General features: G+C 46.5%; 1 protein-coding gene across 1 annotated transcript; it reads right to left on the bottom strand.

Annotated features, from left to right (window-relative positions):
* Positions 1-91: 91 nt before the first annotated feature.
* Prp31 (pre-mRNA processing factor 31) lies at positions 92-26,618 on the bottom strand. The gene is made up of 13 exons (XM_077671007.1): positions 26,199-26,618; positions 22,145-22,202; positions 21,966-22,049; positions 21,334-21,431; positions 19,258-19,364; positions 18,294-18,345; positions 16,967-17,084; positions 15,149-15,306; positions 8,895-9,112; positions 4,975-5,047; positions 3,806-3,934; positions 1,443-1,538; positions 92-263 (listed from the first exon to the last, which is right to left on the bottom strand). Exons 1-13 carry the CDS (start codon positions 26,370-26,372, stop codon positions 159-161), a joined length of 1,470 nt encoding a protein of 489 aa, XP_077527133.1. The 5' UTR covers positions 26,373-26,618; the 3' UTR covers positions 92-158.
* Positions 26,619-26,649: the final 31 nt, after the last annotated feature.

Below are 26,649 nucleotides of genomic sequence, written 5' to 3'. Positions count from 1 at the left end.
TGAGAAGGACACATTCTTCCACAACTCCCTTCACTTGCAGCTGATGCCAAACACCCTTTCGATTTGTTATTTTTTACAAAGATGGTGTCCCTACTGGTCACTGGAACATTTATTTCTCAAGTATTTACAAGAAGGGCTATGGAGGCCACGGCCCGTAGTTAGTTCTTGGCAACCTTGAGGAAGCCCGCCGTGTTCGAGAAGTACTTGGCTCCGCCATCATTGGCCTTTGTCTCGGCCGCGTGGGGGTTGACGATTTCCAGGCCCTGAAATAATGGCGCGCAAGGAATGCGTGACGTACACGGCACACTCGGTTGGAAACGTCTTCTTCACAGTCATGTTTATCTATAAAACGCTGCAGGCCGCACAAGGAGGGCGAAATAAAAGACAACGAAAAACAAAGATGACAGAGAGTGAATATTACAATAGAATGCATGACTAAGCATTCAAAACAATGGAGAGCTAATGGGTGACACCAGTCAGCAGGGAAACTGGTCTCAATCAGAAAGCACGGACAAAACAAGGCAGACTCTAAATGGATGTGCTCAAGAACAAATTTTCAGGTCATGTCTACAAGGCAAAGGTGTGGGGCAAGGGTGTAATACCCTTACACGAGGCGAAAACAGATGCTGCCGCAAGGCTCTGTTCAGAAGTCATACCTGCCAGGTTTCCCGAATTATCCGGGAGATTCCCGAATTTTGATGGTTTTGTACGACTGTACGGCCGAAACGAAAATCTCCCGAATACACACTCGTGTTCGGCTAAACCTTTCTCCCAGACTAGCCACATTGCGCAGGAGCTACCTGACAACCCAATCACATCCTACACCACTGGACATCGTAATAAATTATAAAGCATAGTTGGCAATGCACGCAAGTTGAACTGGTCAGTACCTCAGAAACGCTGAATGCGAGAGGCAGTTCAGCGTGGTAAAACAAAATTGCCCCCAGTTACGAGCATCAAGTTCTGACACAATCTGAGCTCAGTCGCGTTCTTTTGGCGAAGTGTAGCAGGAACGAACATTGTTATGCTCAACAGTATTCCCAGGGCTTCTTGAAAAAGGCGGCGTCAGCCGCATCGAAAATTTAGCACCTGACCAGTGGTGTAGCTCGTTAGTAGTTTGCACGAAACAGTTCAGCTCCTACTCTGTGGTAACCAAATTAGAAATGCATGTTAATGTAAATTATTCTATTCTCTTGCTACTAATTTTTCGACCCCCCCCCCCCCCCCCTGGACAGATCAGATCTCCCTAATGCCATCTCGATGAACCTGGCAGGTATGAGAAGTGATTCTGTACATAGCACAGGATAGCATCATAGCCCATACTTTCCAGACGCAATTAGGTGGTACCACGACAGATGCATCAACCCCTTTTTACTACAAACGAATCTTTAAAATCAGCCCTGGAATGCTGCTTTAGTGCTACAATCGACAGATCCACTCACCTGTAGAGGCGTAAAGGCGACACTCGAAGCTGTTCCCGACACGTGCCGCCGGACTGTCGTACTGCCTCCGTACACCTGCTGCCGCTGCAGGTTTTTCTGCGTGCAAAATATACACTTGTATATCAATCAACTCAAACACTGATGCTTCATTGAAATGATAATGGCTGTTACAGTTAGCCAGGTTCGATTAGGCGAGCCGCTCTGGCCTGACTAGACATCACGACAAAGCCCACCCAGCTTTACCGTGTCCATATAAAAAAGTTCCCCAAGTACGCACCCACACTCAATGAAACAAACATTTTTGCACACCACCAAACACCCATGAAAGGTAGTGGTGCCAGCATGCAGGGCCTTTCAAGCATGCAAGGAGCTTGCCATCTATATAGATGGCAAGCTCTGTTAAAAAACGGCCCGTGCCGTTATTTTAAAACACTGTTCGCTTTTTCTTTTTCCATTTCAACACGGGTTACTGAGATTCCACTGCAGTCACATAAGACAAACACGCCAGGAAAAAGTAAACAGCAGCTTCCTCTAATCGACAGAACTTTGAAAGTATATAACAGGGCTTGACAGAAGCCTCCCAAAGCATGCCCTTTTGCCCAGTGACCCATGCAATCACACACACACAAAAGCTTGGGTTAACTCTTTCGCTACCGCAGAAAATTGACCAATTTTGGGGGGTCCAAGAAAACATTTTTTTTTCTGCTAAAAAATTATTTAGGCACTAATTGCAGGAGCACAAAATGCAGATTATTTAACGGCCTTTCCAATAACATCAGTTTTTTAAAGGTTTTCATATATCATAGTTGTGAAAAAAAATATCAAAATCAAAAGTTTTGTCAAGTTGTCGAAAAAAATGATAAAAAAGGAGTTGTGTATATCAAACCACCGGTAGTAGAAAAAAAATAGAATATACATTTTGCAGGGAAACATTTCAAAAACACACCCTAAAAAAAATGTCGACTTGCGCGGAACAGTTTTTCAGATATAAAAAAAAATGTTAGCACGCACGGTGCTCGTGTCATGCGGTGAAGCCCAACCTCTAATTCAAACTGTGCAATTTTGGGTGGTTCCTTGGAATAAATCTGGCGGTTTGACGTTATCAGAGGCACCAATTTGCCCCCACATAACGTAAAAACATCTTGTCAATGGCTGACTTTGCATTTACAGCGAGCACAATATTTGGGACAAGCACGCGATGCAGAAAAAAACATGCATGAAGTTGAAAACGGAACGCCGTGGCTGATGTTTGTTGTCGTTCACGGTCAGTTATCTCTCAAAACATAAAGCTGAGCTTTATTATCATCTTCTTACTCGCAATTGTAGCCTTGCTCGCAAAAATGAGGTACGATGAGCTAGAATCGTCCCCTGCGATCTTTGGCCGAGTAGCAGTCGCGCACTAAAAAAGATCAGCACAACGAGCCTCCTCTATTGCAGCGCCACCTAACATTTTTCAAATGAAACAGTACAAAAACTTATCAGAGACTCCATCCGAATAGACAGTTCAACTAAGCAGCAACATTAGACACCCGGATATACCCTCGCATGAAAACGAAACTGGAAGGCGAACAGCTGGCAGTGTAAGGCCGGTTTGAAGCGCTGTCCTCGGCGGAACAGATATCTGGCGACTGGGTGTGACCTTTTGACTTGAATCTGAAGTTCTTATCGCAGAAATCGGGTTAGGGTGGGGGGAAATGAGGAGCGGCGTGCTTTGTTCGAGGTTCAGTCGCGGACGCTTCAGGCGCCATGGCAGTTAGCCTTGAAGTTGGGTAACTGCGTAGTTGCGCTAAATATGAATTTCGCGATGCAGAAACGAAACCGAAACTGTTGTAAACTGTTTGGGAATGGTCCTGGGGTAAGTAGAACTACCAGAGTACTTAGGACAACTTGCGCAAAGGCAATAAAACTGCCTAAAATCATAAAGTAGCTTTGCAACCAGGCACTGCTTGACATTTTCAGCCGATTTCTGGGATTATTACTGTCAGAGCGTGAACCTGACGATTGAAAATCGTTTGCTAGTTCCCCATTCACGCCCTGATAGCAAAAAACAAGCGCTGGTGCAGAGTAATTACGAGTTGCTCGCATTCTTCGTTGGTAGCCTTGAGGCGCGATGACCACGCCCCTTTTCCACAACCAGGGGATTCAAAAGCGTGTCAAAAATCACGTTTCCGTTGCAAAAATGAAAACAAAACTGATTTTGAAAGGTCATTTTCTGATCTAACTCCGAACAGCTTTACTTGTTCGAGAAACGCCTGGAACGCTATGAAAAGGCGCTCCCAAGAGTATCGATCAAATTGATCGATTTTGATAGGCGCGGTAGCGAAAGAGTTAAATGGGTGGGTGCGAGAGCAACTCATGCTTACCTGTAAGGTCTTGGAGATGCGGACTTTGGTCTTCTCATCCACTTGAGCCGCCCTGATGCGACCCGTGCCAGCCTTGCCTATCTGTCCCACACTGAAGCCGAGGTCGTCCTGGTAGGCATCTTCTTCAATCTGCAAAGAACATGGCCGAAGAATTACGAAGAGAGCTTGCAAAGCATGAAGGGCAGATTTGTCTCGAGTCTTCTGATCTATTGCACTAGTGGGGGAGTGTACGTTATACAGTAAGCGGGGGGATGTGTTCAAAAATCGAAATGCGATAAACCAAAATTTTAGACACGACAGAAGCGAACAAAATGATTGAGCAGGTAATGACAAGCCGAGAATAACATACCACAAATGTACACATGCACGTATCATGTCGCTGAAACCCGAGGCGGCAAGGCAATTCCATTGCTCTAAGCCAGGGGTTCTCAAGCATGTTGGTCCCAGGGAACCCTGCTAAGTTCCGTTAAGTGCCAAGGAACCCCCTCCCTCCCTCCCGCCATTTTTCATTCCGTTCATGCTACATTAACGTGCAATAAATTCAAAAGCAAGCAAGGGTATCGTTTTTTTTCCCGTCGACTTTCCGCGAATGCGTACGTTAGCGGCACCTATCTCCAAACAGGAGAAATGCGCATGGGCCGAGATTCAAGTGCAATAGTTTAACCACGTGGCCCGTTTTCGGAGTCTGGCTGGCTACAAGCTGCTGACGAGATTTATTGTGCAGCTAGCGCGTTTCTGTAATGCGCCGAGATGTGCTTGCCGACACTCGGGCGTGAGTAATGGAGGTTCCTTAGATCGATCGCACCTCAAGTTCACCGTATAAGACTTTGCAGCTGCGGAACCAGGAAAAATTTATCAGTGGCTTGCGGAACCCTGAGGAGGGGCCTCCGGAACCCCAAGGTTCCGCGGAACCCACTTTGAGAAACCATGCTCTAAGCAATCCCATGGAAATCTCATGGCAGTAAGCAAGCACTGATGCCGATGAGTTGCAACACTTTACGTATAGTAGCGGTGAAAACACTATAACAACGCACTGCTGCTATTTTAAAAAATGCAATTTAAACCGCAAAAGCGAGACCTGTGGCTGTTATTGCTGGAACAATCTCGGCTGGTGTTGACAAAGCCAAGGCGTGTTTTCTAAGCATCTCAAGAAGGTCAGCAGTGCCTACCTCTCCGAAAGACATGCGGTTGGCTTGCTTCCGTAATTCAGTCACGGCAAATCGTTCCTTCATACGACGGACTCTGCACGAAGAGAAAAAAGAAGAAAGGTCTGAGACATTCTGAGACATCGAAAACACTAATACGGTAGGCAATTACATGCAAACAAGTTCCTGCATTCCAAGTGTTCTTTAATGAATCATCAAACAAAGCAATCTTAGATGAAAACATTAAAAATTGAATTGCCTTCTTTGCTGTTCAATTGTTCATGGTCACCATTTACATAGATGGAAGACATAGTGCATTGGATGGCCAACCAAATATTAAAATTTAACCGGAGGGGGGTTAGTAACATATACATAGCCGTGTTTACGACCTGCACAGTAATGGACAAATGCAATGCGAACACGAAAGTTTGAACCAAAACACGCAAATCTAAAAAATACCATTCGTGGAGGTCCAATAATGGCGCGCTACTGGTATGTTTGGAAAGCCACATGTCCCAACTTTGTACTGTAATTAAGCCACGTATCATTTTAGCTTGCGTGGAAAGAAATTGTGCTATTTGCTTGTTCTGATTCACATTTTCGTGATCGCATTTTATTTGGCAAAAGGACTACTGTAGTAGAGAGTTGACCAGTAGTACTAAACATAGTATGTATTTACTAGCTGCTATGCAACATGAGCAGGAATCGCCAGATAATGGGATTTTCTTCTTGAATACGTGACAAGTTTGACACCGACCTTGGATACGTTTACATTGGTGCCTATCCTTTCTGTTTCAGTTTTATAACCATACACAGTGGTGGGACAGCTGGAACAGCTTTTGGAGCACAAAAACCCACTTTTGGAGCAGCTCGCACGGGTAAAAAAATATCATTTTGGAGCAGCACAGGAGCAGAGTACCATAAAGAAAATTAAAGCCGTTCCACTCAATGTGAAAGTTGACGGAAGTACAGAGCAGTGGTTCGCCTTAATGGGCTGTAGCGTTGTTATCCGCTCACTGCTACCACCCAATGCAATTCAATTTCCCGCCCTCACAGTGCTCGCGCACCCCCTGCCTGAAATTGCACCAGTGGGACTACTGTTCTTTTTGTGCTTGCTTTTCCTCCCGCACGTGCCGGCATTGCACTGCCCCTTTTTTTCGCTTACTATTGTAAAGACCAACCCAACGAGCTTTCCGAACTAAATGAACACGGCTGCTGCCAGTTAATTATGTATATTTTGCCTCAAATGTGCCTGCAGTTTTCTTTGCGCTAAACAACGAGGAGATGTACGACAAGCGCCAGTTTCGAACGCTTATGACTATATAAACCGTTTGGCTTTCGAAGCCTTTGGGTTACGCCGCGACGACGGAACGCCGTGTGGCTCTACTTGTGTCCAGCGAGCGAGCTACGACGACAAGGCAAGCCCCGAAAGTGCTCTGCTCTTAAAAACTTGTTTTAGAGGGGAAATTATGCCTTGAGCGAAGGCACAAGTGATGCTTTCAGTTACTCATTTTTTTAGTTCAAAAGCTGTAAATATGAACACTGAGGCCGGGTAAATAAACAATTTGAACTGCATGCTCAGACAGACTTCATTCTGGCATTACATCGATGTCGCAACTTCTTATTTGCTTCTTTAGCAGACTCCGCAAGCTCTGCAAGAGCCTGCTTTAGGGCTGTGTTGCCTTTTCAAAGAAGCCCTTGTCCACTTTGCACCTTGTTGAGGTCTGCTTAATTCCTGAACTAATGAGCTCTGCGGCGCTCGTGAGTGAGGCTCTGCTCAATGTTACTCGTTCTTCCAAGCCCTTCCTGTCTGTCACCCGGAGTTCTTCTGTGGCGACATAATCGCCCCTTTCTGCTCGCTGGTGCTCACTTCACCTTTCACCATACTTTGCCCGGGACTGTATGACACTCCTGACAAGATTCACAGTCAGCGGAACTTTCGTGGCAACATTTGTTATAGTGCTTTAGGTGACTTTATATGTGGCACATTTCATTGATGCTGGTCACGTTGAGAAAGCTGCACCCTTCCAGAAGGTGCTTGTTTTCGCTAAAGCCTCTTTCTACGTCTGCGTTTCCATGAGGGAGAGAAGAATGGTCTTGACCACCTTTGCCAGAAGAGGACCTCCCGACAAGGCGATCTTCTAAGGGGGGGGGGGGGGGGGTGGTATGTTGTGTCTCTGCTGTGCGGGAACGACATTGTGAGGGAGGGAGCGTTCACGCCCCCGTGACCCGTGCCAATTAGTGTTTCCTACAAGGGCATGCGACTTCCCTCGCCAACGCCACCTTAACAAAATCAGTGCTCGTTTCTTTTGCTGGAATAAACCGCCTTGTCAAGTGTTCCCCTGCGTCACCGAGCGAGGCCTTAGCCGAAAATCGCCAGAAATTCGCCATGCCGCCATTCATGATTTTAAGTTGCCACGGGCCACTCAAACTCGCCAATCTGGCGAAAAGTAGCCACCAGAGGGCAACCCTGGTGGGTACTTCCCCAGGGAATGGGTGGGAGCAACGTTATTAGAACAACTATTGGGTGGGAGCGACATTATACAACCGCCGTGCCGTCTGACATGCTAAACACATAACTTACAAACCACGGGTTGCTTACACAGCTGTAACTCCCCGCTAAAACTAGCGTAGGCTCGATAACGGTCGCCGAATTTTGTGCTTTGGCGCAGCGCGGGCGCAATTTGGATCAATTTTGTGGTTTCAGCGCATCTTCTTGTAGTAGCAAGTCGCAAATGTAGCACTCTGGCACAATCAATGCAGCTGTAACACCCCTGAATGTTGGCACGTTATGGAGCTTTCGAAGAACAAACTAAAGGTTGCTCTTTTCCTTGCTTTGTTTCAAAATATGCTGGGATGTGGCAGTTTGAGTTGACTTTTTTTTTTCTCTTCCGTTGGTACATGTTCAGGTGGTACCGCAAATCCATAACCTCACAGCTCGTACCTAACTAGGCACAAAGTGCCGGCCAGCATCACACACTTCCCAAACAAGGCTTCACGCTATCGCCAACACTTTTCACCAAGGCCGTGGACTAGTGGCGCCATCTATGAATTTCAGCGCGTACTGTCATGGCACACAGATGTGGGCCGTAGTCTCAAGTGATTTGAGTTGCATGCAGACAAGAATAACTCTGCAGGCTCCTCGCAAAAGACAGTGTCGCATTAAACACATGTATGTATGCGTATACTTAATTAATGCGAACGCATCTAGAGTCAAAGAGTGCCCTGACAATGTGTGCTGTTATACTAAAATGCGAATGTCAGGACTGTAGTGTACTCAAAATCATGAACATATGGAGGTGGAGGGCCCTTAATCTAAAACGTGAAAACGATTACAATGTTGGGGAGTGACAATGACGATGGTCAGCCATAAAGGTGCCAGGAGCATCATAACGTGCCCCCAGCCCTAGCGATGGCAGCAAGGTCCCCAGTGCACAGGAGGGAAACATTTGCCTCAAAGGAGAAATGTGAGAGAGAGAGAGAGAGACATAAAGAGGTAAAGCAGAGGGAGAGGGACAAAGATAGGAGAGAGAAAGAGATAGAGAGGGGAGATAGAAAAAGATAGAGATGGAGGGAGAAAAAGAAGAAGGGGATCAAAAGAAAAGGAGCGAGGGAAAGAGATAGAGGGGGACAGAAAGAGGAGAGACCGAGAAAAAGATGGAGAGAGAGAGAGAGAGAGAGAGAGAGAGAGAGAGAGAGAGAGAGAGAGAGAGAGAGAGAGAGAGAGAGAGAGAGAGAGAGAGAAGAGGGATACAAAGAAAAGGAGAAAGAGAAAGTGATAGAGGGGGACAAAGAGAGGAGAGATAGAAAAAAGATAAAGATAGAGGGAGAGAGGGAGAAAGATAATAAAGAGAGAGAGGGAAAGATAGGATACTAGACAGAGACAGAAAGAAAACGACGCAGGGAAAGAGAGCGAGACAGAGAGAGGGGAGAGAGAGCCCCACCTGCGGCCTCCTCGCTTCTTGCGGTTCTGGTCGATGGGCGGGGGCAGGGGCTTGACCTGCTTGACCGGCGGGGGCTCCTGCAGCTTGTCCAGCTTGCGCTCCACCTCTTCGCGCAGGGAAATGCCCACCGAGCCGTCCGCCGCCTCGTGGAAGCTGTCCACACGTGCCGCCAGTACGCACTTGGCCGCCAGCAGGCGAGAGGCCTTGCGCCGCAGGTCCTGGAAACCATCAGCGGAAGAGGACCAGCGGTACGGCTGTCAGTGTGAAGAAACCTGAACATTAAGCTGCTGCTTCTTCGCACGAGCATCGCATTTCGTGGGCACTGCTCCCAAGGCTAAATAAAAGACAGAGAACAGGTGTACGACAGAAGTAAGAGAATGGTAGTGGACAAAGAGTGAAACGAGAAGCCAGCGGGAGGCAGGGAAGTACGTAGTCTAGGAAGAAGGTTAGAACATTGAGATTGGATTGATTGATTAAACTTTATTTAGGCCGGCAGAACGACGTTTTTACGCGCCGCGACGCGGGCCTCGGCGTCATCCTGGTGGCTACTCAGTTTGTGAAGATGGTTCGCAGCCGAAGGCCGATGACTGTCGATGGCGATGGGGCTGTGTGTCAACGCTTCAGAAGATTCTACATCTTCCCGGCCACCAAAATTGGGAGGTCAGTCTGCTTCCAAAGGGTAAAGACGCTGGACGGGCCGCCTTGTCACGAGTCCACTTGGAAGGCGAATGGTGCACGAGCGCACTTTTTGATCGCGACCTGGCTGAATCTGTTCGATGCGAGCGAGGCTCCAAAGAAGTCTGGGCTTGTTGGGGTCTTCGAGCAGAACAACTGTCCCGGGCTTTATGCGATCTGCTGACCCATTACGTGTCTTGCTTTGAAAACGCAGTTCATTCAGGTATTCTTTCTTCCAGCGCATCCAGAATTCATCCAGCATCCGCTCTCTTTTCTCCCACATTGTCTTCAGGCTCGTCGAAGTCGACTCGCTAATTAGGTCATCCGACGGAGGTAGCGCAGTGAGCCTTCTTCCGACGAGAAAGCACGCTGGTGATAGCGGGGTAGGCTCTGATATACCGCTAAACACGAAAGTCAGAGGGCGGGAGTTGACGATCGCCTCAACCTCAGTGATGATCGTGGAGAGTTCTTCGGTGTCAACTAGTCGTCGTCCCAGCATTTTCTTCAACGTCGACTTGATGGAGCGCACCAGCCGTTCATAAAACCCACCCCACCATGGAGCTCCCTCCACGATAAATTTCCAGGCAATGGATGACGCTGCGAAGTACGCTTGTACGTCGGCGTCCCTTATCGTTCTCCATAAGGTGCCAAGTTCTCTCGATGTCCTCTTGAAAGTTCGTGCGTTGTCTGTGTATACCGTCTTGCATAACCCACGACGCGATACAAAACGACGGAGGGCTCTAACAAAGCTGTCAGCACTCATGTCAGAGACCAATTCGAGATGAACAGCTCTTGTGGTGGCGCACGAGAAAATGACAATATAGGCATGGCTCGCTGAGGAGTCAGCCTTGAGAAAAAGTGGTCCTGCAAAATCTATCCCGCACGTGAGAAACGGGGCCGTGGTGGTAACGCGGTCTCGAGGAAGTGGTGCCTCCTCTTGCTTGAACGGTCTTGCTTGAAACCGCTTGCAGGTAGTACACTTGTTGAGCACTTTTTTCACAAGTTGCCGACCTCGGAGGATCCAGTACTTCTCTCGAAGCTGAACTAGTGTGTCGCGTAAACCAGCGTGTCCAAGTCTTAAATGTGCGTGTCGGACCAGCAGCTTCGCATAATGAGCGTCGTAAGGGATCAGGACAGGGTTCTTGACGTCATAGCCTTCCTCACTAGCGGCTATATTACTTTGAACGCGTAAAATAGCGCGCTGGTCAAGAAACAAACGGAAGGCCTTGAGCAATGTGTTCGACAGAGGCTGTCCCTTTCGAATGCAACTTATTTCGTTACGAAATGCGGAACCCTGTACAGTCCGGATGCAGTTATCCTCTGCCTTCTGAATTTCATCGCTAGTTAAGGGCCCAACGATCCCATCTTCATTCCTCAGGTTGTGAATGTATCGATACACCCAGGCGACTACTCGATGTAGTCGTAACAGCGAGCTGAATCTGGCGATGTCTATGGGATTTGAGCTGGATATCTGCAGTGTGAGGGTTTGTGGCTTTGCCTCTTCCGTTGCTGCTTCTGGTTGCGCGTCAAAACTAGCCGGTTGTAAGGGCCAGTGATGAGAAAAGGAAATCCATGCAGGTCCTTCCCACCATGACCTGGATTGTATCAGCGACCGCGCTCCTATTCCTCTTGTTAGTAGGTCGGCTGGGTTCTCGGTTCCTGGGCAGTAATGCCACTGATTTGCTGTGGAGAGTCTTCTGATTTCTTGTACCCGATTCCTTACGAACGTCTTCCACGTAGCAGCTTCCTTGCGAACCCAACATAGGGTGATCAACGAGTCCGTCCAAAGGTGTGTCTCAGCGATGTTCAGGTCCATGTTTTCCTTGATGTAGCGGCTCATCCGTGCAGCCAGGGATGCAGCCGTCAGTTCTAGCTTAGCTAGCGTCACTTCCTTTATCGGCGCGACTCGGTTTTTCGCCAAGAGCAATCGCGTACACTTCAAGTCGTCGTCAAATTCCAGGCATAAGTAAGCTGCTACCCCGTAGGCCCGAGGACTTGCATCCGAGAATATGTGCAAGTTCGCTTTCGTAATGCATCCACTTATGCCATGACCAAGGAAGCGTGGAACTGCAAGTCCACTGAAGGCGCACAAATCTTCGCACCATTGCTCCCAAACTCGAAGTAGATCTTGCGGAAGCTCATCGTCCCAACCAAGGTTTCGCTTCCACAGGTCTTGAAGTAGGATCTTGGCTGTGACAACGAACGGGCTTAGAAATCCAAGAGGGTCGAAAATTTGGGCAATGGCTCGAAGAGTAAGCCGTTTTGTCGTTGGGCTGTCGTGTGGTTTCAAGGTCGCCTGAAGGTTGAATCCAAAACAGTCTTTCACTGTATCCCATCGTAGACCGAGCACCTTCGATTCTTTAGGAGATGGCAGGGGATACTCTGTTTGTTCCTGGGAAGAGCCATCTTGAAATACTGCAGCTACGGTAGGGTTATTCGTAATCCACTTTCTGATGTTCATGGAAGCAGCCTTGAAGATCTCCAAGGTCTCTTGATATAGGAGTTTTGCTTCCACTTCCGAGTGAGCTCCAAAAACCAAGTCGTCCATGTACATAGATCTCATGAGAAGCCCCGTTGTGCGGGGGTAGCGACTTTGATGCAACCCAAAATGGTGTCGTAACGTTGCCATCAACAAAAATGGACTTGAAGTTGCACCAAACGGCACTCTCGACATCCTCCAAACCTCTCGATGCGGAAGCGGTTGACCGAGCTGTGGGCAGCTTTCAAACCAAAGAAAGCGTAGGGAGTCGCGGTCTTGTTCTTTCAAGGTGATCTGGAGGAAGGCCTTTTCAACGTCAGCAGTCATGCCAATCTTGAACTGCCGGAACCTCAAAAGGAGAGCGACAATGTCCGAGTTTAGATTTGGTCCGACTTCCAAGTTGTCATTCAACGACCTGACTCCTCTGGCGTGTGAAGATGCATCAAAAACGATGCGAATCTTCGTCGTAAGGCGGTCCTCGCGTATGACGGCTCGATGTGGTAGATAATAAACGTAGCGGCCGTCGTTGGGAGTTGTCGTAGGAGCTTTTTCTCCGGTTCCATCCACGATGTATTGTCGAATGGCTTTATCATACGCCTCTACGCTTGCTGGGCTCAATGATAGCTTCCTCATCAAATGACTGAGCCTTCGTTCCGCTACCTCGAAGTTGTCCGGTAGATCGACTTCCTGTTTCCAAGGAAGAGCAACTTCGTATCTGCCGTCTACGAGTCGTATGTTTTTCTCGAAGTCTTCTAAGACCTGATCTTGAGTTGAAGTGTGTGTCGGATCTTTTATGCCAATGGTCTCTAGTTCCCAGAATTGTTTGAGAGCGGACGTGACATCAGACGGGCTTGCGTGCAAAACCACGACGTTCTTGCAGTGTACTATTTTTGTTGGAGTCGGAACAGGCCCTTGAACGGTCCAGCCCAGTCGTGTCTCAACGGCTTTCATGCAAGGTCCAACTGTTTTGATGTTCCCTGTCACGATGTCCCAATAGAAGTCAGAACCGATCAGAATCGCTATGCCCTTGTCACTTTCTGAGCCGCAGAGCACGGCTGTCGTGTCGATGGAGTGTGACTGTAAAGCGTTTATGATTCGTTCGTCGGGAACAGGAATCATCTGGTTACAAATGGACTTCACCTCCAGTGCTTCCACGCTGAGTGTTGTTTTTCCGGTAGGGTCATGTAAGCGGACTCGAACTCTCCTGAGAGTTTCGCTAGTTTCTTTTCCTCCGAAGACCCCTACAGTCAATACTTCTTCTTCGATGAATTCGCACCCCAACTTCCTAGAGAGTTCTGTAGTGATGAAGCTACGCTGGCTTCCCCCATCTAGGAGAACTCTGCACCTTTCGGTACTACAGGAGCCAGAAGCCTGGATGATCAGCGTTTGAAGTAGTACCACGCTGCCTGCTTGTCCAGAGAGGAGTTGTATGGGGGCTGAAGTAACTTTTCCCTTTTCAGAATTATCCGTGTCTGCGTAGCACATGGAGAGAACGTGGCGTCGTTTGCAACGCGGGCAAGCAATTTGCTTCCGGCAGTATCGAGCAATGTGTCCTGGACTCGAACAACGGAAGCAACGTCCGTATTTCGTGAGGAGTGATTTCTTTTGCTCCATTGGGATACTCTTATCTGAACAAGATCCTGTATCGTGCGGTCCGGAGCAAAAGAGGCACTTCTCCGTCTCATTAGCTACCCCATACAGTGCCGCTGCAGAAGGTCGGTGCTCAAAACGTCCTGTTGCGGATTGCTGTTCTTGCTTGCCAGTCGCCTTCAAATTTGTTCTCTGAGACGGGTTCGGAATGATTGCCTCGAGACACTCCAGTTCGTGTTCAAGAAAGTTCATCAGGGCGTCAAAGCTTTTCTTATGGTCTGTCGATTGTTGTTCATGCTGCGTCTCGGATGTCAAGGCAGCAGATGACTTCTTGTAATGCTGATGGTACCTCAGGACCATGTCTGGAGGGAGCGTCCTTAGAAGTATCTGACGTAGCATGGAGCAATATGTCTCTGGGTTCGTTCCTAAGGCTTTTAAGCTTCTGCAGTGAATCTGCACGTCGTCGTACAGCTTCCGTAGTTGAGTTACGTCAGCTGAGGACGAAACAGGTGAAACATCAATCAGCGCTTGCAGGTGGTCTTGCGCAATCCGGGACTGATCGCCGAACCGCTTCAGGAGTATTTCTATTGCGTCGTTGTAGCACTGCTCTGTCATGGGAAGCCCAGTTATTGCTGAAGCGGCCGAACCGGTGACTAGGTTGGTCAAATAATGGAATTTTTCCGTTGCTCGCAGTTCCGGATTGTTGTGCACGGCGTGCTCAAACTGACTCCAGAATCTGGTCCAATTATGTCGGTCTCCGTCAAACTTCGTGAGTTCTATTGTTGGTAGCTTTGGTCTAGGGGTTGCGGGCTCGCTATGGGATGATATCGTTCCAGGAGGCAAAACAAGAGACTCACCAGCCTGCTGGTCTCGGGATCTGTAGCGAAGCTCCGCCATTATCTTCACCACCTTGTCACTAAACGATGTCGTGTTTGAAGTCTCTTCGGTGACCATTTCGTCCGTGATGTCCCCCAAAATGTCCTCGTCCAGCTTCAGGATGGGTCGATACATCGCCTCGATCCTCTCCAAGGATACCGCTGCGTCCATCGCCGTGGTCAGAGTGCCACTTCGGAGGCCGTCGTTTATCTCGATCAAGGCGGCTGAAAGCTTGTCTCGAAGGGCCGTTCGTCGTCGCAGCTTCCTCTCGATCGAAGTCATCCTTGGAGGTAGGTCCGCCGGTCTCTCAAGCAGAAGCCGTCGAAAAAAGGCTGTCGGTCCTGCTTGTCGGTGTCGGCCTGGCAGACACGAGTTCCCGGGTCGTTTCGGCAGAAATGTGTTAGCAGGCTCTTGCAAAATAAAACTCAGTAGGGGTCACCAAAAGAGGCCGGCTTTCCTTTTGTGGTAGATAGCCAATAGCTGCTGCTAGAAAGCTGCCCTCAGCCAGTAATTCACCTCGTTTATGCAAGCTGAAATTAATTTTTACCACATTCAGTACCATTTAATTCGAAGGTGATATTTACAAGTCCACCACGCGGGTTAACTGGGTTTCCCCATCACCCAGTGTACTCACGGCCGGTGTGTTCTGGACAATGTCAGTGTAGTAGACAAATCCCGTGTGCGGCATGACGGCCGTCGAAGAGAAGCCTGACAGGGTGCGCTTCTGGGAGCCCAGAACGAGCACGTTGCAGGCGGGCATCTTGGACAGGTTGGTCAGTCCGCCAGCCACACCTGCAGGGGCGCACGGTGTTTAAAGGCCAACTGCATTCGAACTTCAGCTCAGCCAACTTCACTTTGAACGTACAGTACGTACCACCAAACCAAGTAAGGAATGACTGGAAGCCCCGTGAAAGGTGTTGCTAATCAGTTAGAAACAGTTAAAATAGCTCCGTAGCAAGCAACGCTTTACCTGCTGGTGCATCACACAAACAGCCCCTGAAGTGGAAGTGACACTGCGGACAGAAGGGGTTTGTTCCTCCGGCCAGCCAGGAGAACCGACCGGGCCCCGCTCGGCGCACTTCTCCAAGGGCTGCTGTGAGCAAGGGTGGTTGCGTGCAGGTTTGCTCCGGTTGGCCAGCCGCTTGCTCGCTGGCTGCAACATCACTTCAGCCTGGCCATAGTGGCCACACTCTTCTCAATTTTGGTTTCAAAATTGCCGATTTTTGATGGCCCTTCGCACCGTGCATACATACATGTCTTTCAGCTGTAATATTTTTGTACCTTGCAGCCTTTATAGGCAGACCACACGAAAATATGGTTTTCAAGAGAATTTTGAGTGCGGTTGGCCTTTAGCCCTTTGATGCCCAGTGTTGTGCAGGAGCAAAAACTCAAACAATATAATTTTGTGCCTAGCCGAGCATTTCAGTGCAATGTGGTGCAATTTAAACAAATACTATGCTTTTGGTGTAGCTTAGCTCAAAAATATGAAATTGTATCAAAATGGCACAATTAGCGCAGCTGTTGCACCCCTGCACGTATACGTGGGGGCATCGGCCAAACAATGACTTAGCTTTTCCTCGGGCCCGTACTAAAATGGCAGGCACATACACAGGGGTGCAAGCCCAGCCTGGACACGTGCTCCATGCCATGAATAACTTCCGAAACAACCAAACCAATAATAATGACCAACAATTTCAATGCAAGTGCCTCTTGCCAGCCAGCGCTGAAACTGGCTCACAAGAGACTTGCGTATAGACGTGTAGAAGACCAAAGCATGTAACAACTAGCTTTCATGCAAATTGACAAGAGCTGGCGAACAAACGTCAGCCCAAAAGGAGATGGATTTCCCACACTTTAAAAGAGGCCATGAAGACAAAACGCAACTGTGTAATTTGATAGAACTAGAACTAGACTTTAGTCACAAAATTAACTTTCGTTCAGTGAAAAAAAAAAAAAAAAAAAACATGAAATATTGAACAACTTGCAAATTTCGCACCAGAGTGACTTAATATGGGCATGAGTGACATCCTACGTGCCAGCACTAAAAACATTTATTTTTATTAATGTGTTCATACTTTTTATCAGTGTTATTTTTGATTTACATTATTTTTATCACTGTTGTTTATCATTTTTATCAGTGCGCTTTGGCATTCAAGTGATGTGATCAAACGTAACAGGAGGCCCCACTGCAATCTCCCAACCATGTATTTTGGCAGTGGCTTGGGTTGCCAGCCGCCCATCACACTAACAAGATTCTGTGACGTCGGAGAAAAGTTGCGAGACACTGGCTTGAGAGTTGCCACTGTTGAATATGTCTCCCTTAACATCTCATTTATTCGTTTCAAGTTGGGGATAAAATTGGTATTGCTGTATTGTATTTGTAAACCGACCTGTATTTTTTTGTCTTCACGACCCCTTAAGAAACAAGTTGACCATGACGCCGCCGACTTACCCATCAGCTTCGCAGCCACCGACGCACCGACAATCTGAGACAGGTTCGGTGCCACGAACGACATCCGCGACTCCACGTACGCGTAGATCTCCAGTTTGAAGTCGTTCAGCTCAAGGGCCTGCGAGGTTTTTTGTTTTCTAGTAAGGTGCTCACCAATGAAGAGATGAAAGGAAAAAAAAAAAAAAAAAAAAAAATGCACCCCTCTGTCTAACGACGACGATGGTTGAACGTGAACCTTTCTTGCGACCGGTTCTTTGGTTTTCTTGCGAGTTTGCACCGAGTTTTGACCATGCCGAAATGGAGCAATCGGATAGACGCCACCATCGTAACGGGAGAGCCTTAGGTTTAATTATGGACACTGGAGCATTTTTTTTTTCTTTCGGTTCACCTACGATCATTCACCATCATCGTCAGAGAAGTTGGCTTTCCTGCAGGGCGTTTTCGCGTTACAGACACCATCAGTGAGAACACTGAAGCTTCGCTCTAACCCTTTCAGGGTCACGGACGTACATGTACGTCCTCTGCAAACCCCTTCAAAATGGTCAATAATGTATATGTACGTCATCGCTTGTATGTTTAAAAAGCGCGCTTTTTTGCCAACTTCTCTTGCTTGGCATGTGCTGCCACACTGCTGAAATACGTCGAATTATTTTCTTGTGCCGATGGCTCTTCTTTTTATTTTTTTATGATTTACTTCAGCGGCGCGCTGGCTATCGCTTGCGCATTCAGTAACGAGGGGGCACGCTGGGTATTGCCCACCTAAGGCCCCTTATGCCCACCAGGCGCCTCTCGCACCTTGCGCCTGCCAAAGACCAAGGGCGCCTGTGAAACTGATGAGGCTCTTTTCTCATTTTTTTGTATTTTTTAGGAGTGGTGCGCCGTCTATCACTTGCGCGGGCGCAGCGGCTGGTTTCGGTATCGTCCTCCGGGCGCTTCCCGCTTTTTGCGCCCGCGAAACTGATGTCTATCTCATTTCGATTCACTCAAAAGGTGCCCGCTTGTTACTCTCTCGTTTTTATTTAGAACTTTTCTTGTGTTAGTTATGAATAAACCACATGTATGTAACAACACAAATGATTTTTTCGCCACTTTATGGTCACCCTAAAAAAATTAGGATAATTTTTTTCTCCAAATAGATTCATCCGAAGAATTTAATTAAACCAGCAATAACAGAAATTGACATTGCGGGGTTGCATTTGGCGAAAAAATTCGACCCTCCAAGAGTTAAAAGAACGCAACAACGCTCCATCTCTTCCATCCTTTAGGTATGGCCTCTGCTGGAATCTTCCAGCAACTTTTCAGTTGTTTCCCGCAAAGTTTCGCTTACCATATCGCAAGCTTCGAATATCGTTGCCAGCTCCTCTTGTGACAGCAGCTGCCTGCATTGGACAAAAAAAGAACAAAAGTGTTAAAAACATCTCACCGAATAACCAAAAAAAGTGCCTGTAGCTTGAACGAGTATTGGAAGCAGAAGGAAAGTGGCTGAAGTCTTCCCGATCTACTGGGCTTCTTACTGTGTCAGTTTGTTTGCCAATTTGTAGTTGCTGAGATAATGTTTTTTTATGCTTATTATTAACAAGACTGACTTTCCACAAACTAGAGCACAAAATGGTATTACTCACCCCAACTGTTAATACCAACATTTATTGCTACGAACTCTTCACATTATAATTACGATAAGAAAACCACTTGTTTCACCGCTGTTACGTTTCGGAATAATTTACTTACCAATAGCTGTCAAATCATCCCCCTTCCCTACCATGCTTTAAAAAATTCTTAGAGAATTTCTTTTGCTGTAATTAAGTACCTCACCCTGTGTGCTTACTTATTGCATGTTACCTGTAATGTATTCATATGCCTTTGTTTCCTTTGTGTTATTTACGAATGGATTGCACTACTTTTTGTATCAGATTAGGCTACCTTTCTGCGTGTATGTACACAAAAGGCCAATTTTGTTGTTTCATACTGCACACTCATTTCATGGGCTCTTACACCTGCTTGCTGCTTCCACGCAATCATTTTATGTATTCGTAAGCAAGGGTCCCCTTAGATCCTTTTGACTCTGGGACCCTCACCTGTATACTAATATGTTTATATCGCTTTTATGAACTAAACTTTCACTTTCAAAAAAAAGAAACATGTCGCTGAAGATGGGACAAAGCAAGGGAAACTCCCAACACAGGAACTGCTGCGTGTTTCCATTGCTTTGTGCCATCGTCACCAGTGTCTTTCTTCAGGTTACAATGTACCGACAAGCCCTTCAGCGAAACCTTCCACAAAATATCACTCACCCCTGAGTAGTCGATGCTGTGACGCTGACGACCATAATGGTGGCCGGGGTTAGGAACTGCTGCAAGGTCTCGTTGTTCTTGGCCTTCTCCAGAGTGTTCCCAAGTTCCTGCGAATGGAACAGGAACACGGCAGGTTTCAGACATCCAAAGAAGCCACACTCTGGCAGTGTTTTCGATGGGAGAGATGAATGGTTGCGATCCGACGAATGAAGCTTCATTACATCTTCACTTTTGGTCACGTACATTCAGAAACTGAATCAGATGTTTTATTTTGATTCCCGGTAGGGAAGGAGCACTGGAAAACTGAAGCCTGATGAAACAATGTCCAAAAAAAGCTGTACAGTAGCTGACCGTTTTTTTGTACTCTGAAAATTCAGACTTGCTCGATATTCCGGACTTTCCTGAGAAACCGCCAGTTGTCCCAAAAAGAAATGACTCACGGATTCTTCGGACTGCTCTTTTATTCGGACTATTTTTCGTTCCCCTCCAGGTCCGAAAAATCGGTCGGCTACTGTAGTTACTTTACTGTACAAATCAAATTCAGTGTTAACATGTTGGAGTTCCACCTAGGCTGTTAAAGGGACACTAAAGGCTGAAGAAAATTTGTTTTAACTGAAAGATTATACCTGTTGTAGCTCTCTTGGCTTCTGCTCCACGAGCAACGTTGCATTATTTGCCGAGAAATAAGTAAAGCTAGCATTTCTCTCCTGTTTCCCTTTCACTTTTTCATGACGTAAACATTGCGACACAAAGTAGGAGAGCGGCACTGGTGCAGTCTAGAGTGTAAATGGTTGGCGCTACGCGGTTTCACACTGGCAATGGTAGCTTTTACACCGGGACACAACCAACGTTTTTCCGGCTGAGGAGGCTTGCTTGGACTTTCATTATTTGTCACAGACGGAACGAGAAATGCTTTTTAGTGCTCGAGCGGCTGCTGTTCACGCTTACACCGGCCCCCCATATCCTGTCGAGCCAGCCGGGAGTGAACCCCTTCTGAAGTAATAAGCGCTGTATCAAATGTCATGCAAGGGCTACCGTTCACCTGCGATTGCTGCCATTTGATATTTCATTCTCTCACGCAAAGCTAGCGCGAAATAAGCACCCTTTCCAGCAACCGTGTCAAGTAGTCCTTGTATATGGGCTGGGGTCTTCCGGGCAACAAGGGTTGTTGCCCAGGAAACCTCGGCAACACCACACTTTTATGGATTGTTTATCGTATATGGATTGTTTTATGGATTGTTTATCCTACATGCGACGCACACCTTTACGGATTGTTTATCGTACATGTATTGTTTATCCTATATGCGACGCACACCTTTACGAATTGTTTATCGTACATGGATTGTTTTATGGATTGTTTATCCTATATGCGACGCACACCTTTACGGATTGTTTATCAACACCAGTTTGCAGTGAACGGAACAGCACAATGTCGGATCGGTCGGACAAACACCTGCAGTAAATACACTGTACCTTTTTACTCGCGATAAGGTTCAAACCGAGTGCAGGCACGCTTTGCCGATAGCAACATTGGCACGTTGAGAATGGTAGATTAGCTATGGCGGGTCGCTTAAACATCTTGTTCCTTTTACCGCTTCCTGCCAGGGTTATTGCTTGCAGAGGCTTGGGTGTTCACTGGCGTAGATTACTGACTTCGCTAATTGCGCACAAACGCTTTTCAAAGCGAAAATGAAAGCATGATGGCTGACTCTGAAGAGTGAGGGAAGCAGACTGTCTTGCAATGTATAGAAGCTGTCGCTTTAAATAAAAGCTTTGAGTTAAATTTCTTTCGCAAGCTCAACCGCTTAGGCACGGTCTATTTGAGAAAAATGTACTTGGATTCTTCTCTAATGAGCTCTCACTGTTCACAACTTTTGTGACGTCGCAAGCTGTAGTACACAAAAGCGCACAGGGCGTCGTCGTCATCTGTTTTCACGTTTCTGGTGTGTTCTGCCTTATTAAACAACTGCTAGTTGTGAGAGTAGTGTGTTTAGATTTTAGGAACCGTTATCTACCAATACAGGCCCTATTGTTTCCACCCATTAGTGCCCCTTTAAAGAAGACGGTGTTCAATACCTTGACTGTCGAGACATAATCCAGAGCTCCAGGAACGAGCGATTCGAGCTCAGGAAAGCGCTTCTGGTAGTTGTCTCGGGTGAACTTGTGAATAATGTCTGAAAGAAAAGAAAAAAGTGAGCACAGAGAACAAGGCACGATCGCATGCAACAAAAACTCTGTTTCAATTCAGTCTCGGGCCACACAATTCAGTTAACATAAATGGCTCACTTAATTAAAATAACTAAGCTTATTAGGGCTGTGGTGAAGGTAGCGGAACGTTTGTTCGAGCAAAGTAGAGTTCCATCTGAAATGCAAGCACCTATGGGGGCATAAACCCCACTTCGAATAACCTGCAATTTAAAAGGAGTTAATATAAATGGTCACAATTTCCCCTCATTCAGAGTAAATGACCGTTCCTCACCACTTTGATGTCAAAAACAAATTGCTGTTGCCGGTATTTAGAGCGGGAGTGAACTGGAGAAATGGAAATCAGTATCTGTCGAATAGGCGTTGAAAGCATGTATGTAGTCAAGATGCTCATGGCGCATTTCATAATAAGCAACTAGATTTTAAAAAAAAAGCTAATATACGGTATAGTGCTAAACTACATGGAAAACGAAGCAGCAAAGTTGTGAAGGGGGCTAACTTACTGATCTCGTTGTCGATCTCAACGGCCAGGTTGTTCGCCTCAACGATGAGCTGGTACTCAGGGTCTGCCTCGACAGGGCCTGTCACTGGAGTTAACCGGAGGTGCAATGGTTAGAACCGCGCTTCAAAGCGAACAAACTGGCGGGAAAAAAAAAGACGTGGCTTGGGAAACTGTCCTTACCTTCTTCTTTGCGAGGGTTCAACATTTTCGCCTTGATTTCGTTCATGACATGGCCCAACTAACAAAAAAAACAAAAAAAAAAAAAAACAGGCAGATTAGATAGAAGCATCGGCTGCAAAAGTTTCACCAGCACAGAAAATTTTAATCCCCACTCCTGACTTTATTATTTATTGACTTATTATTTATTGACTCCTGACTTTATTATTATCCCCACTCCTGACTTTATTATAACACGTGTCGTACTACTAAGCAGCTTGTTAAATTTTACCCCTGAGACAAAAAAAAAAAAACAATCATCGGTAGGCTTCTTCCCTATTTTGCGACCATTGTCGTCCCGTTAGATATAGCAATTGTCAGCGGATATAAAGTGCGCATATGCAGGGTATTGTTCCAGGATGGGCCCACTATTTTGCTTGGACAGAGAAGAGAAGTTGCATGAAAAAAATTAAAAAATGTGTGTAGATGTGAGAAGTTTAGGGCTAATAATAGTAAGCTACAAAATCTGTCGCACTGAAGACACTGCAGAGCTATGTTGCAATATTTTATGCCTATAGCTTTAGAATTTCACGCCACTTTGCACTGCCTTTCCTTTATCGTACATGTTTACAGTGTACTGCAACCGCACCCAAACACCAAAACCACTTTTTTACTAAATATGATCTATTCAAAACATGCTTAAATTTTTGCCCATCAGTTTTTAATGTCACCTAATATAAGGAATAAGTCCAATGTACACCTTAGGGAACCTCCTGCACTTGAGCCAAGACGAAATACTTATCTGGTTCTTAAAAAAAAAGACTGCTTTTCTAACGAAATGTCAAATGCCATTAATGTTTCATAAGGCTTCCTTCCACCAAACAGCAGCAGCAGGATGCCAGGGTATAAAGTGTCCCATAAAATTTGAGCTCTGTTAACTGTGCAACTAAATAAAAGCTGAGCTCACCTAACACTTCACACAGGTTTCACTTAGTTTGACCTGGACAGGACAAACCCTGGGCCTCAAATTAACAACCAGACTCTCAGATAAATGTTAATAATTAAATGTTAAATTAAATAAATTAAATTAAATAAATAAATGTTAATAATTACACTCAGGTACAAGTTGAGAATCACTCCTCCGAACCAACGAACACCACGAATGTCAAAGCGCGTCCGTTTTGAAGAGAGATGGCGCAAAACGCGTCACATCGTCTGTTTTCTCTTATGTAGTTTGTCATTGCTGCAGTAATTTATCAGCACAGTAGGCTTGAAAAATACCGAAAACGACGTGACACATTCAAAATACTCGTGGGAACACACTCTTGTGCCGTGCAAAGGAACAGCCCACTGCAGTGACGAGGTGCTGGAACAACTTCCATTGTCTTTCTTAAGGAACTGTACCTGAGTATAGTTCCTTACATTTTGCTCACATAAAATAATAAACACAATGTCTGGAGTGCCCTCCAACGGCTCTTTTGCTGGCCCTTGGCTGTCTTCAACAGTGCTACAAGAGAATGTTGCGGTGTTGTTTCGACAGTGTTGTGAGCACATATAGGTTGTATTCACTGGCGAGCCACACATGCAGGCAACCATGTGAGTGCCGTCACTGGTTATGTCGAGCTCCGCGGGATGGCGGTACTTGTCCGTGCCATAGAGTTTCTTAGTTAGTATACTAGAGAGGAAACTGCACATCATACCTGCCAGGTTTGCCGGGATGGCATTAGGGAGATCTGACCAAGGTGGGGGGGGGGAGGGGAGATGGGTAACTTTACACACATTTTTTTATTTACTTACAACGTTACATAGCAGGAAATGAACTGTTTCTTTGTCCAAACTACCAACAAGCTACACCACTTAAATGTTCGACGTGGCTGCCGCCACCCCTTTCAGAAAGTCCTGGAAACAGTAATACAAGCGCAATACAAAACAGCAGGAACTGAACTGTTTTGTTATTTCGTCTAAACTAACAACAAGCTACACCACTGAAGACTTGCTAAATCTTCAGAACGGCCGTCCAGAACGACCGTGCTCGTGCGTAAATGAAAGCGGCGGTGGCGCTGCGCTTCTATCAACAGTAAACTAACAATGGGACGAACAGGTTCACCATCTGCGCATGGCCGACTACGCTTTTTAAGCACTTCACTGATAATGATGCCGATTGGTGTCTGGTTGGATTGTCAGGTTGGATTGTCGTTCCGGCGCATTGTTGCAGACTGGGAAAAAGATGTGGCCAAAGACGGGTGCTTCGGGAGATTTTTGTTTCAGTCGTACAATCGTACAAAACCCTGGAGTCTCCAGGAAAATTCTGGAAACCTAGCAGGTATGTGCGCATGGGAATCCATGTCGTCGTCAGGGGTTATGGGGAGACCACAGCTTTTGACATGGACTTGGCATGACAATTGAATTCTTAAGCGGTTTTTCGGATTTCCTTTCTTTTCGCTTTGCATTAACACGTCTACGAGCTAAGAAGTAGCCGAAATCGTTTCTGTTCTGTAGTAGCCATGAGCCATGGCAGCTGCGTGTTCAGCGAAACAGAAGGCAGTGCGTGATCATACCAAACGTTGGTCACGCCGGAGTCGAAGGAACGTATGACTGAGCAGGAATATGCTGTCAAGAAAGTTATAGCTCACGAAAAAAAGAAACAGAACGCACTTTAATGAAGGAAAGATACGACAGGTACGGGCGCCTGTATCCGTCCTACCTTCCATGACTGTTTAACGCCATGTTTTCTTTTTTTCTTCATGCAAGAACCAACTCACTCAGCAACAAGTTTTGTTAAACCAGCTGACGGTCCGTGCACCAGTTCACCACGAAGGCAATGTTTTCATAGACACACTCAAGAACATTTGCGAGCTCTTCCAACAATTTATTATTTGAAATACTGGTAAAATTAACAAAATAAGAGTTGCTAATGAGTTTCCACCAAAATATTAGCATTGTCGTTAACTACAACCTTGGCCTGCAGAATAGTAGGCACGATCGTACCGGCAAAAATACGCTTTACTTCCTTTTTCGTTAGCTTTGAAACAGCCTTATTTTCCACTTATATAATAACACACCATTCTTTGCGCTCTTGTGGCACTGTGTTCGACTATACGGCCACTAAAACATTTCAATCCAAGCAAATGACGATGTTAAGGCGAGCACGCGGTATAATGGCAGCCCATGACAACGCAGACAGCCTCGATAATGAGCCGCATAGATGCTAGTACCAGATTCCTCTTTAGTGTATATTGTCCGTCCGTGCTAAGCACACGATGTGTGTTGGACGTTCCAAACTCTACCCCACCAAATGCCAAGTAATGCCCGACTCCAATGTGAGTGCGATAAATAACATCTCTGTTGACACCACCGTCGAGAACGGGGTTGAAACGGAGCAGACGACATACGCCGGTGTTTTTTTTTTTGTCTGCGGCATGCAGGCACAGTGGCAAAGCCACATTATGTCCGTGGCCATTTCCAGTGTTGCCAAGAAAAGAAATTGAAAGTTAAACTTTTTTGTGAATACCATCTATACTTTCACACATATTCAAGCACTGCTTAAGAGCTGTCAATAAGGCTGTGCTGAGAAAACAAGCTGTGTGACATTTTGTACAGTCTTAGTAAACCTGAAAATTTTGAGGCCCAGACTGCTACGCAAAAAGTTGGTTAGAATATCTAAGTTCTTCCTAGGCGCTTGTCACCGTTGGATGGCACTCTAGACGCCGTGTATAATAAATGCCTGTAGAGTTCTAGCCGGACTTTTGAAGCTCATATATTTCACGATTTTGCGGCCATGCAGCTTTTGCAGTGATGACGACTAGCGCACAAAAATATGATTTCCATGCTGACTTTCCAGCGTTGCTATTTACCAAAGTAATCAAGGAACTGAATAAAAGGTTAGAGTGACGGATACTTCTACATGGAATTTTCAAGTCTGAGTGTCTGTGTATGCAACAAGAGCCCATAACATGCGTTTTTGAAAAGCCCACCGGCATCTGTTTACAGTGAGTTTGTCAAGCTCCATCTTACTGTCGCAAAACAACCAAAAGGGTGTTCAGTGTGCCGCACTGCGGCATAACTGAACGCGTATTACCTCTTCGGAATCTCGCAGTTTGGCGATCTCTCGAACGGATTTTCCCTTGGTGTCGACTTCCAGTGGGATGACATCTTCCACCTCCTGGATGTGCGTGTCTTGCTGATACAGCTGGTCTTCTTCCAGGTCTCCCGCATCCTCCAAATCGGCCAGCAATTCGTCGGCCAGAGACATGTTTACCGAGCAGCCTCGTGGGCGACTAAAATTCGAGGCGGCGTATCACGCGTGACGGGCGACTTTCCAGCGTTTGATTCCACTGCCCGACGGCAAAAAGCACCCGCCGTGAAATGCGGGAACTGATTCGCACGACTTGGCACCTTAGCTTGACGTGAAAACGCACCAACGTTGCACTGACGTTCAAGCCAACGCGGTTTCCAAATGGAAGCAGTTGCTGCAGGCAGCCACAGAACAGGGAGGATTTTAGGCAGCAGCGGAAGTCCATGGGCGGAAG

The sequence above is a fragment of the Haemaphysalis longicornis genome, unplaced genomic scaffold (genome assembly GCF_048455015.1).
Source record: "Haemaphysalis longicornis isolate Haplotype H1 unplaced genomic scaffold, Haemaphysalis longicornis Haplotype H1 scaffold_5, whole genome shotgun sequence".
In the NCBI taxonomy this organism is placed as follows: Eukaryota; Metazoa; Arthropoda; class Arachnida; order Ixodida; family Ixodidae; genus Haemaphysalis; species Haemaphysalis longicornis.
The sequence above is the reverse complement of the archived record's forward strand: the minus strand, read 5'-3'. Positions and strand labels throughout refer to the sequence as shown.

Excerpts from the sequence above, each read along its gene's own strand:
- Prp31 (XM_077671007.1), bottom strand. The coding sequence starts at position 26,372 with ATGTCTCTGGCCGACGAATTGCTGGCCGATTTGGAGGATGCGGGAGAC. Across the intron at positions 21,432-21,965 it reads TGAGATCGACAACGAGATCA|ACATTATTCACAAGTTCACC; the intron begins GTAAGTTAGCCC and ends CTTTTCTTTCAG. Across the intron at positions 3,935-4,974 it reads ACCGCATGTCTTTCGGAGAG|ATTGAAGAAGATGCCTACCA; the intron begins GTAGGCACTGCT and ends TGTTCTTTGCAG.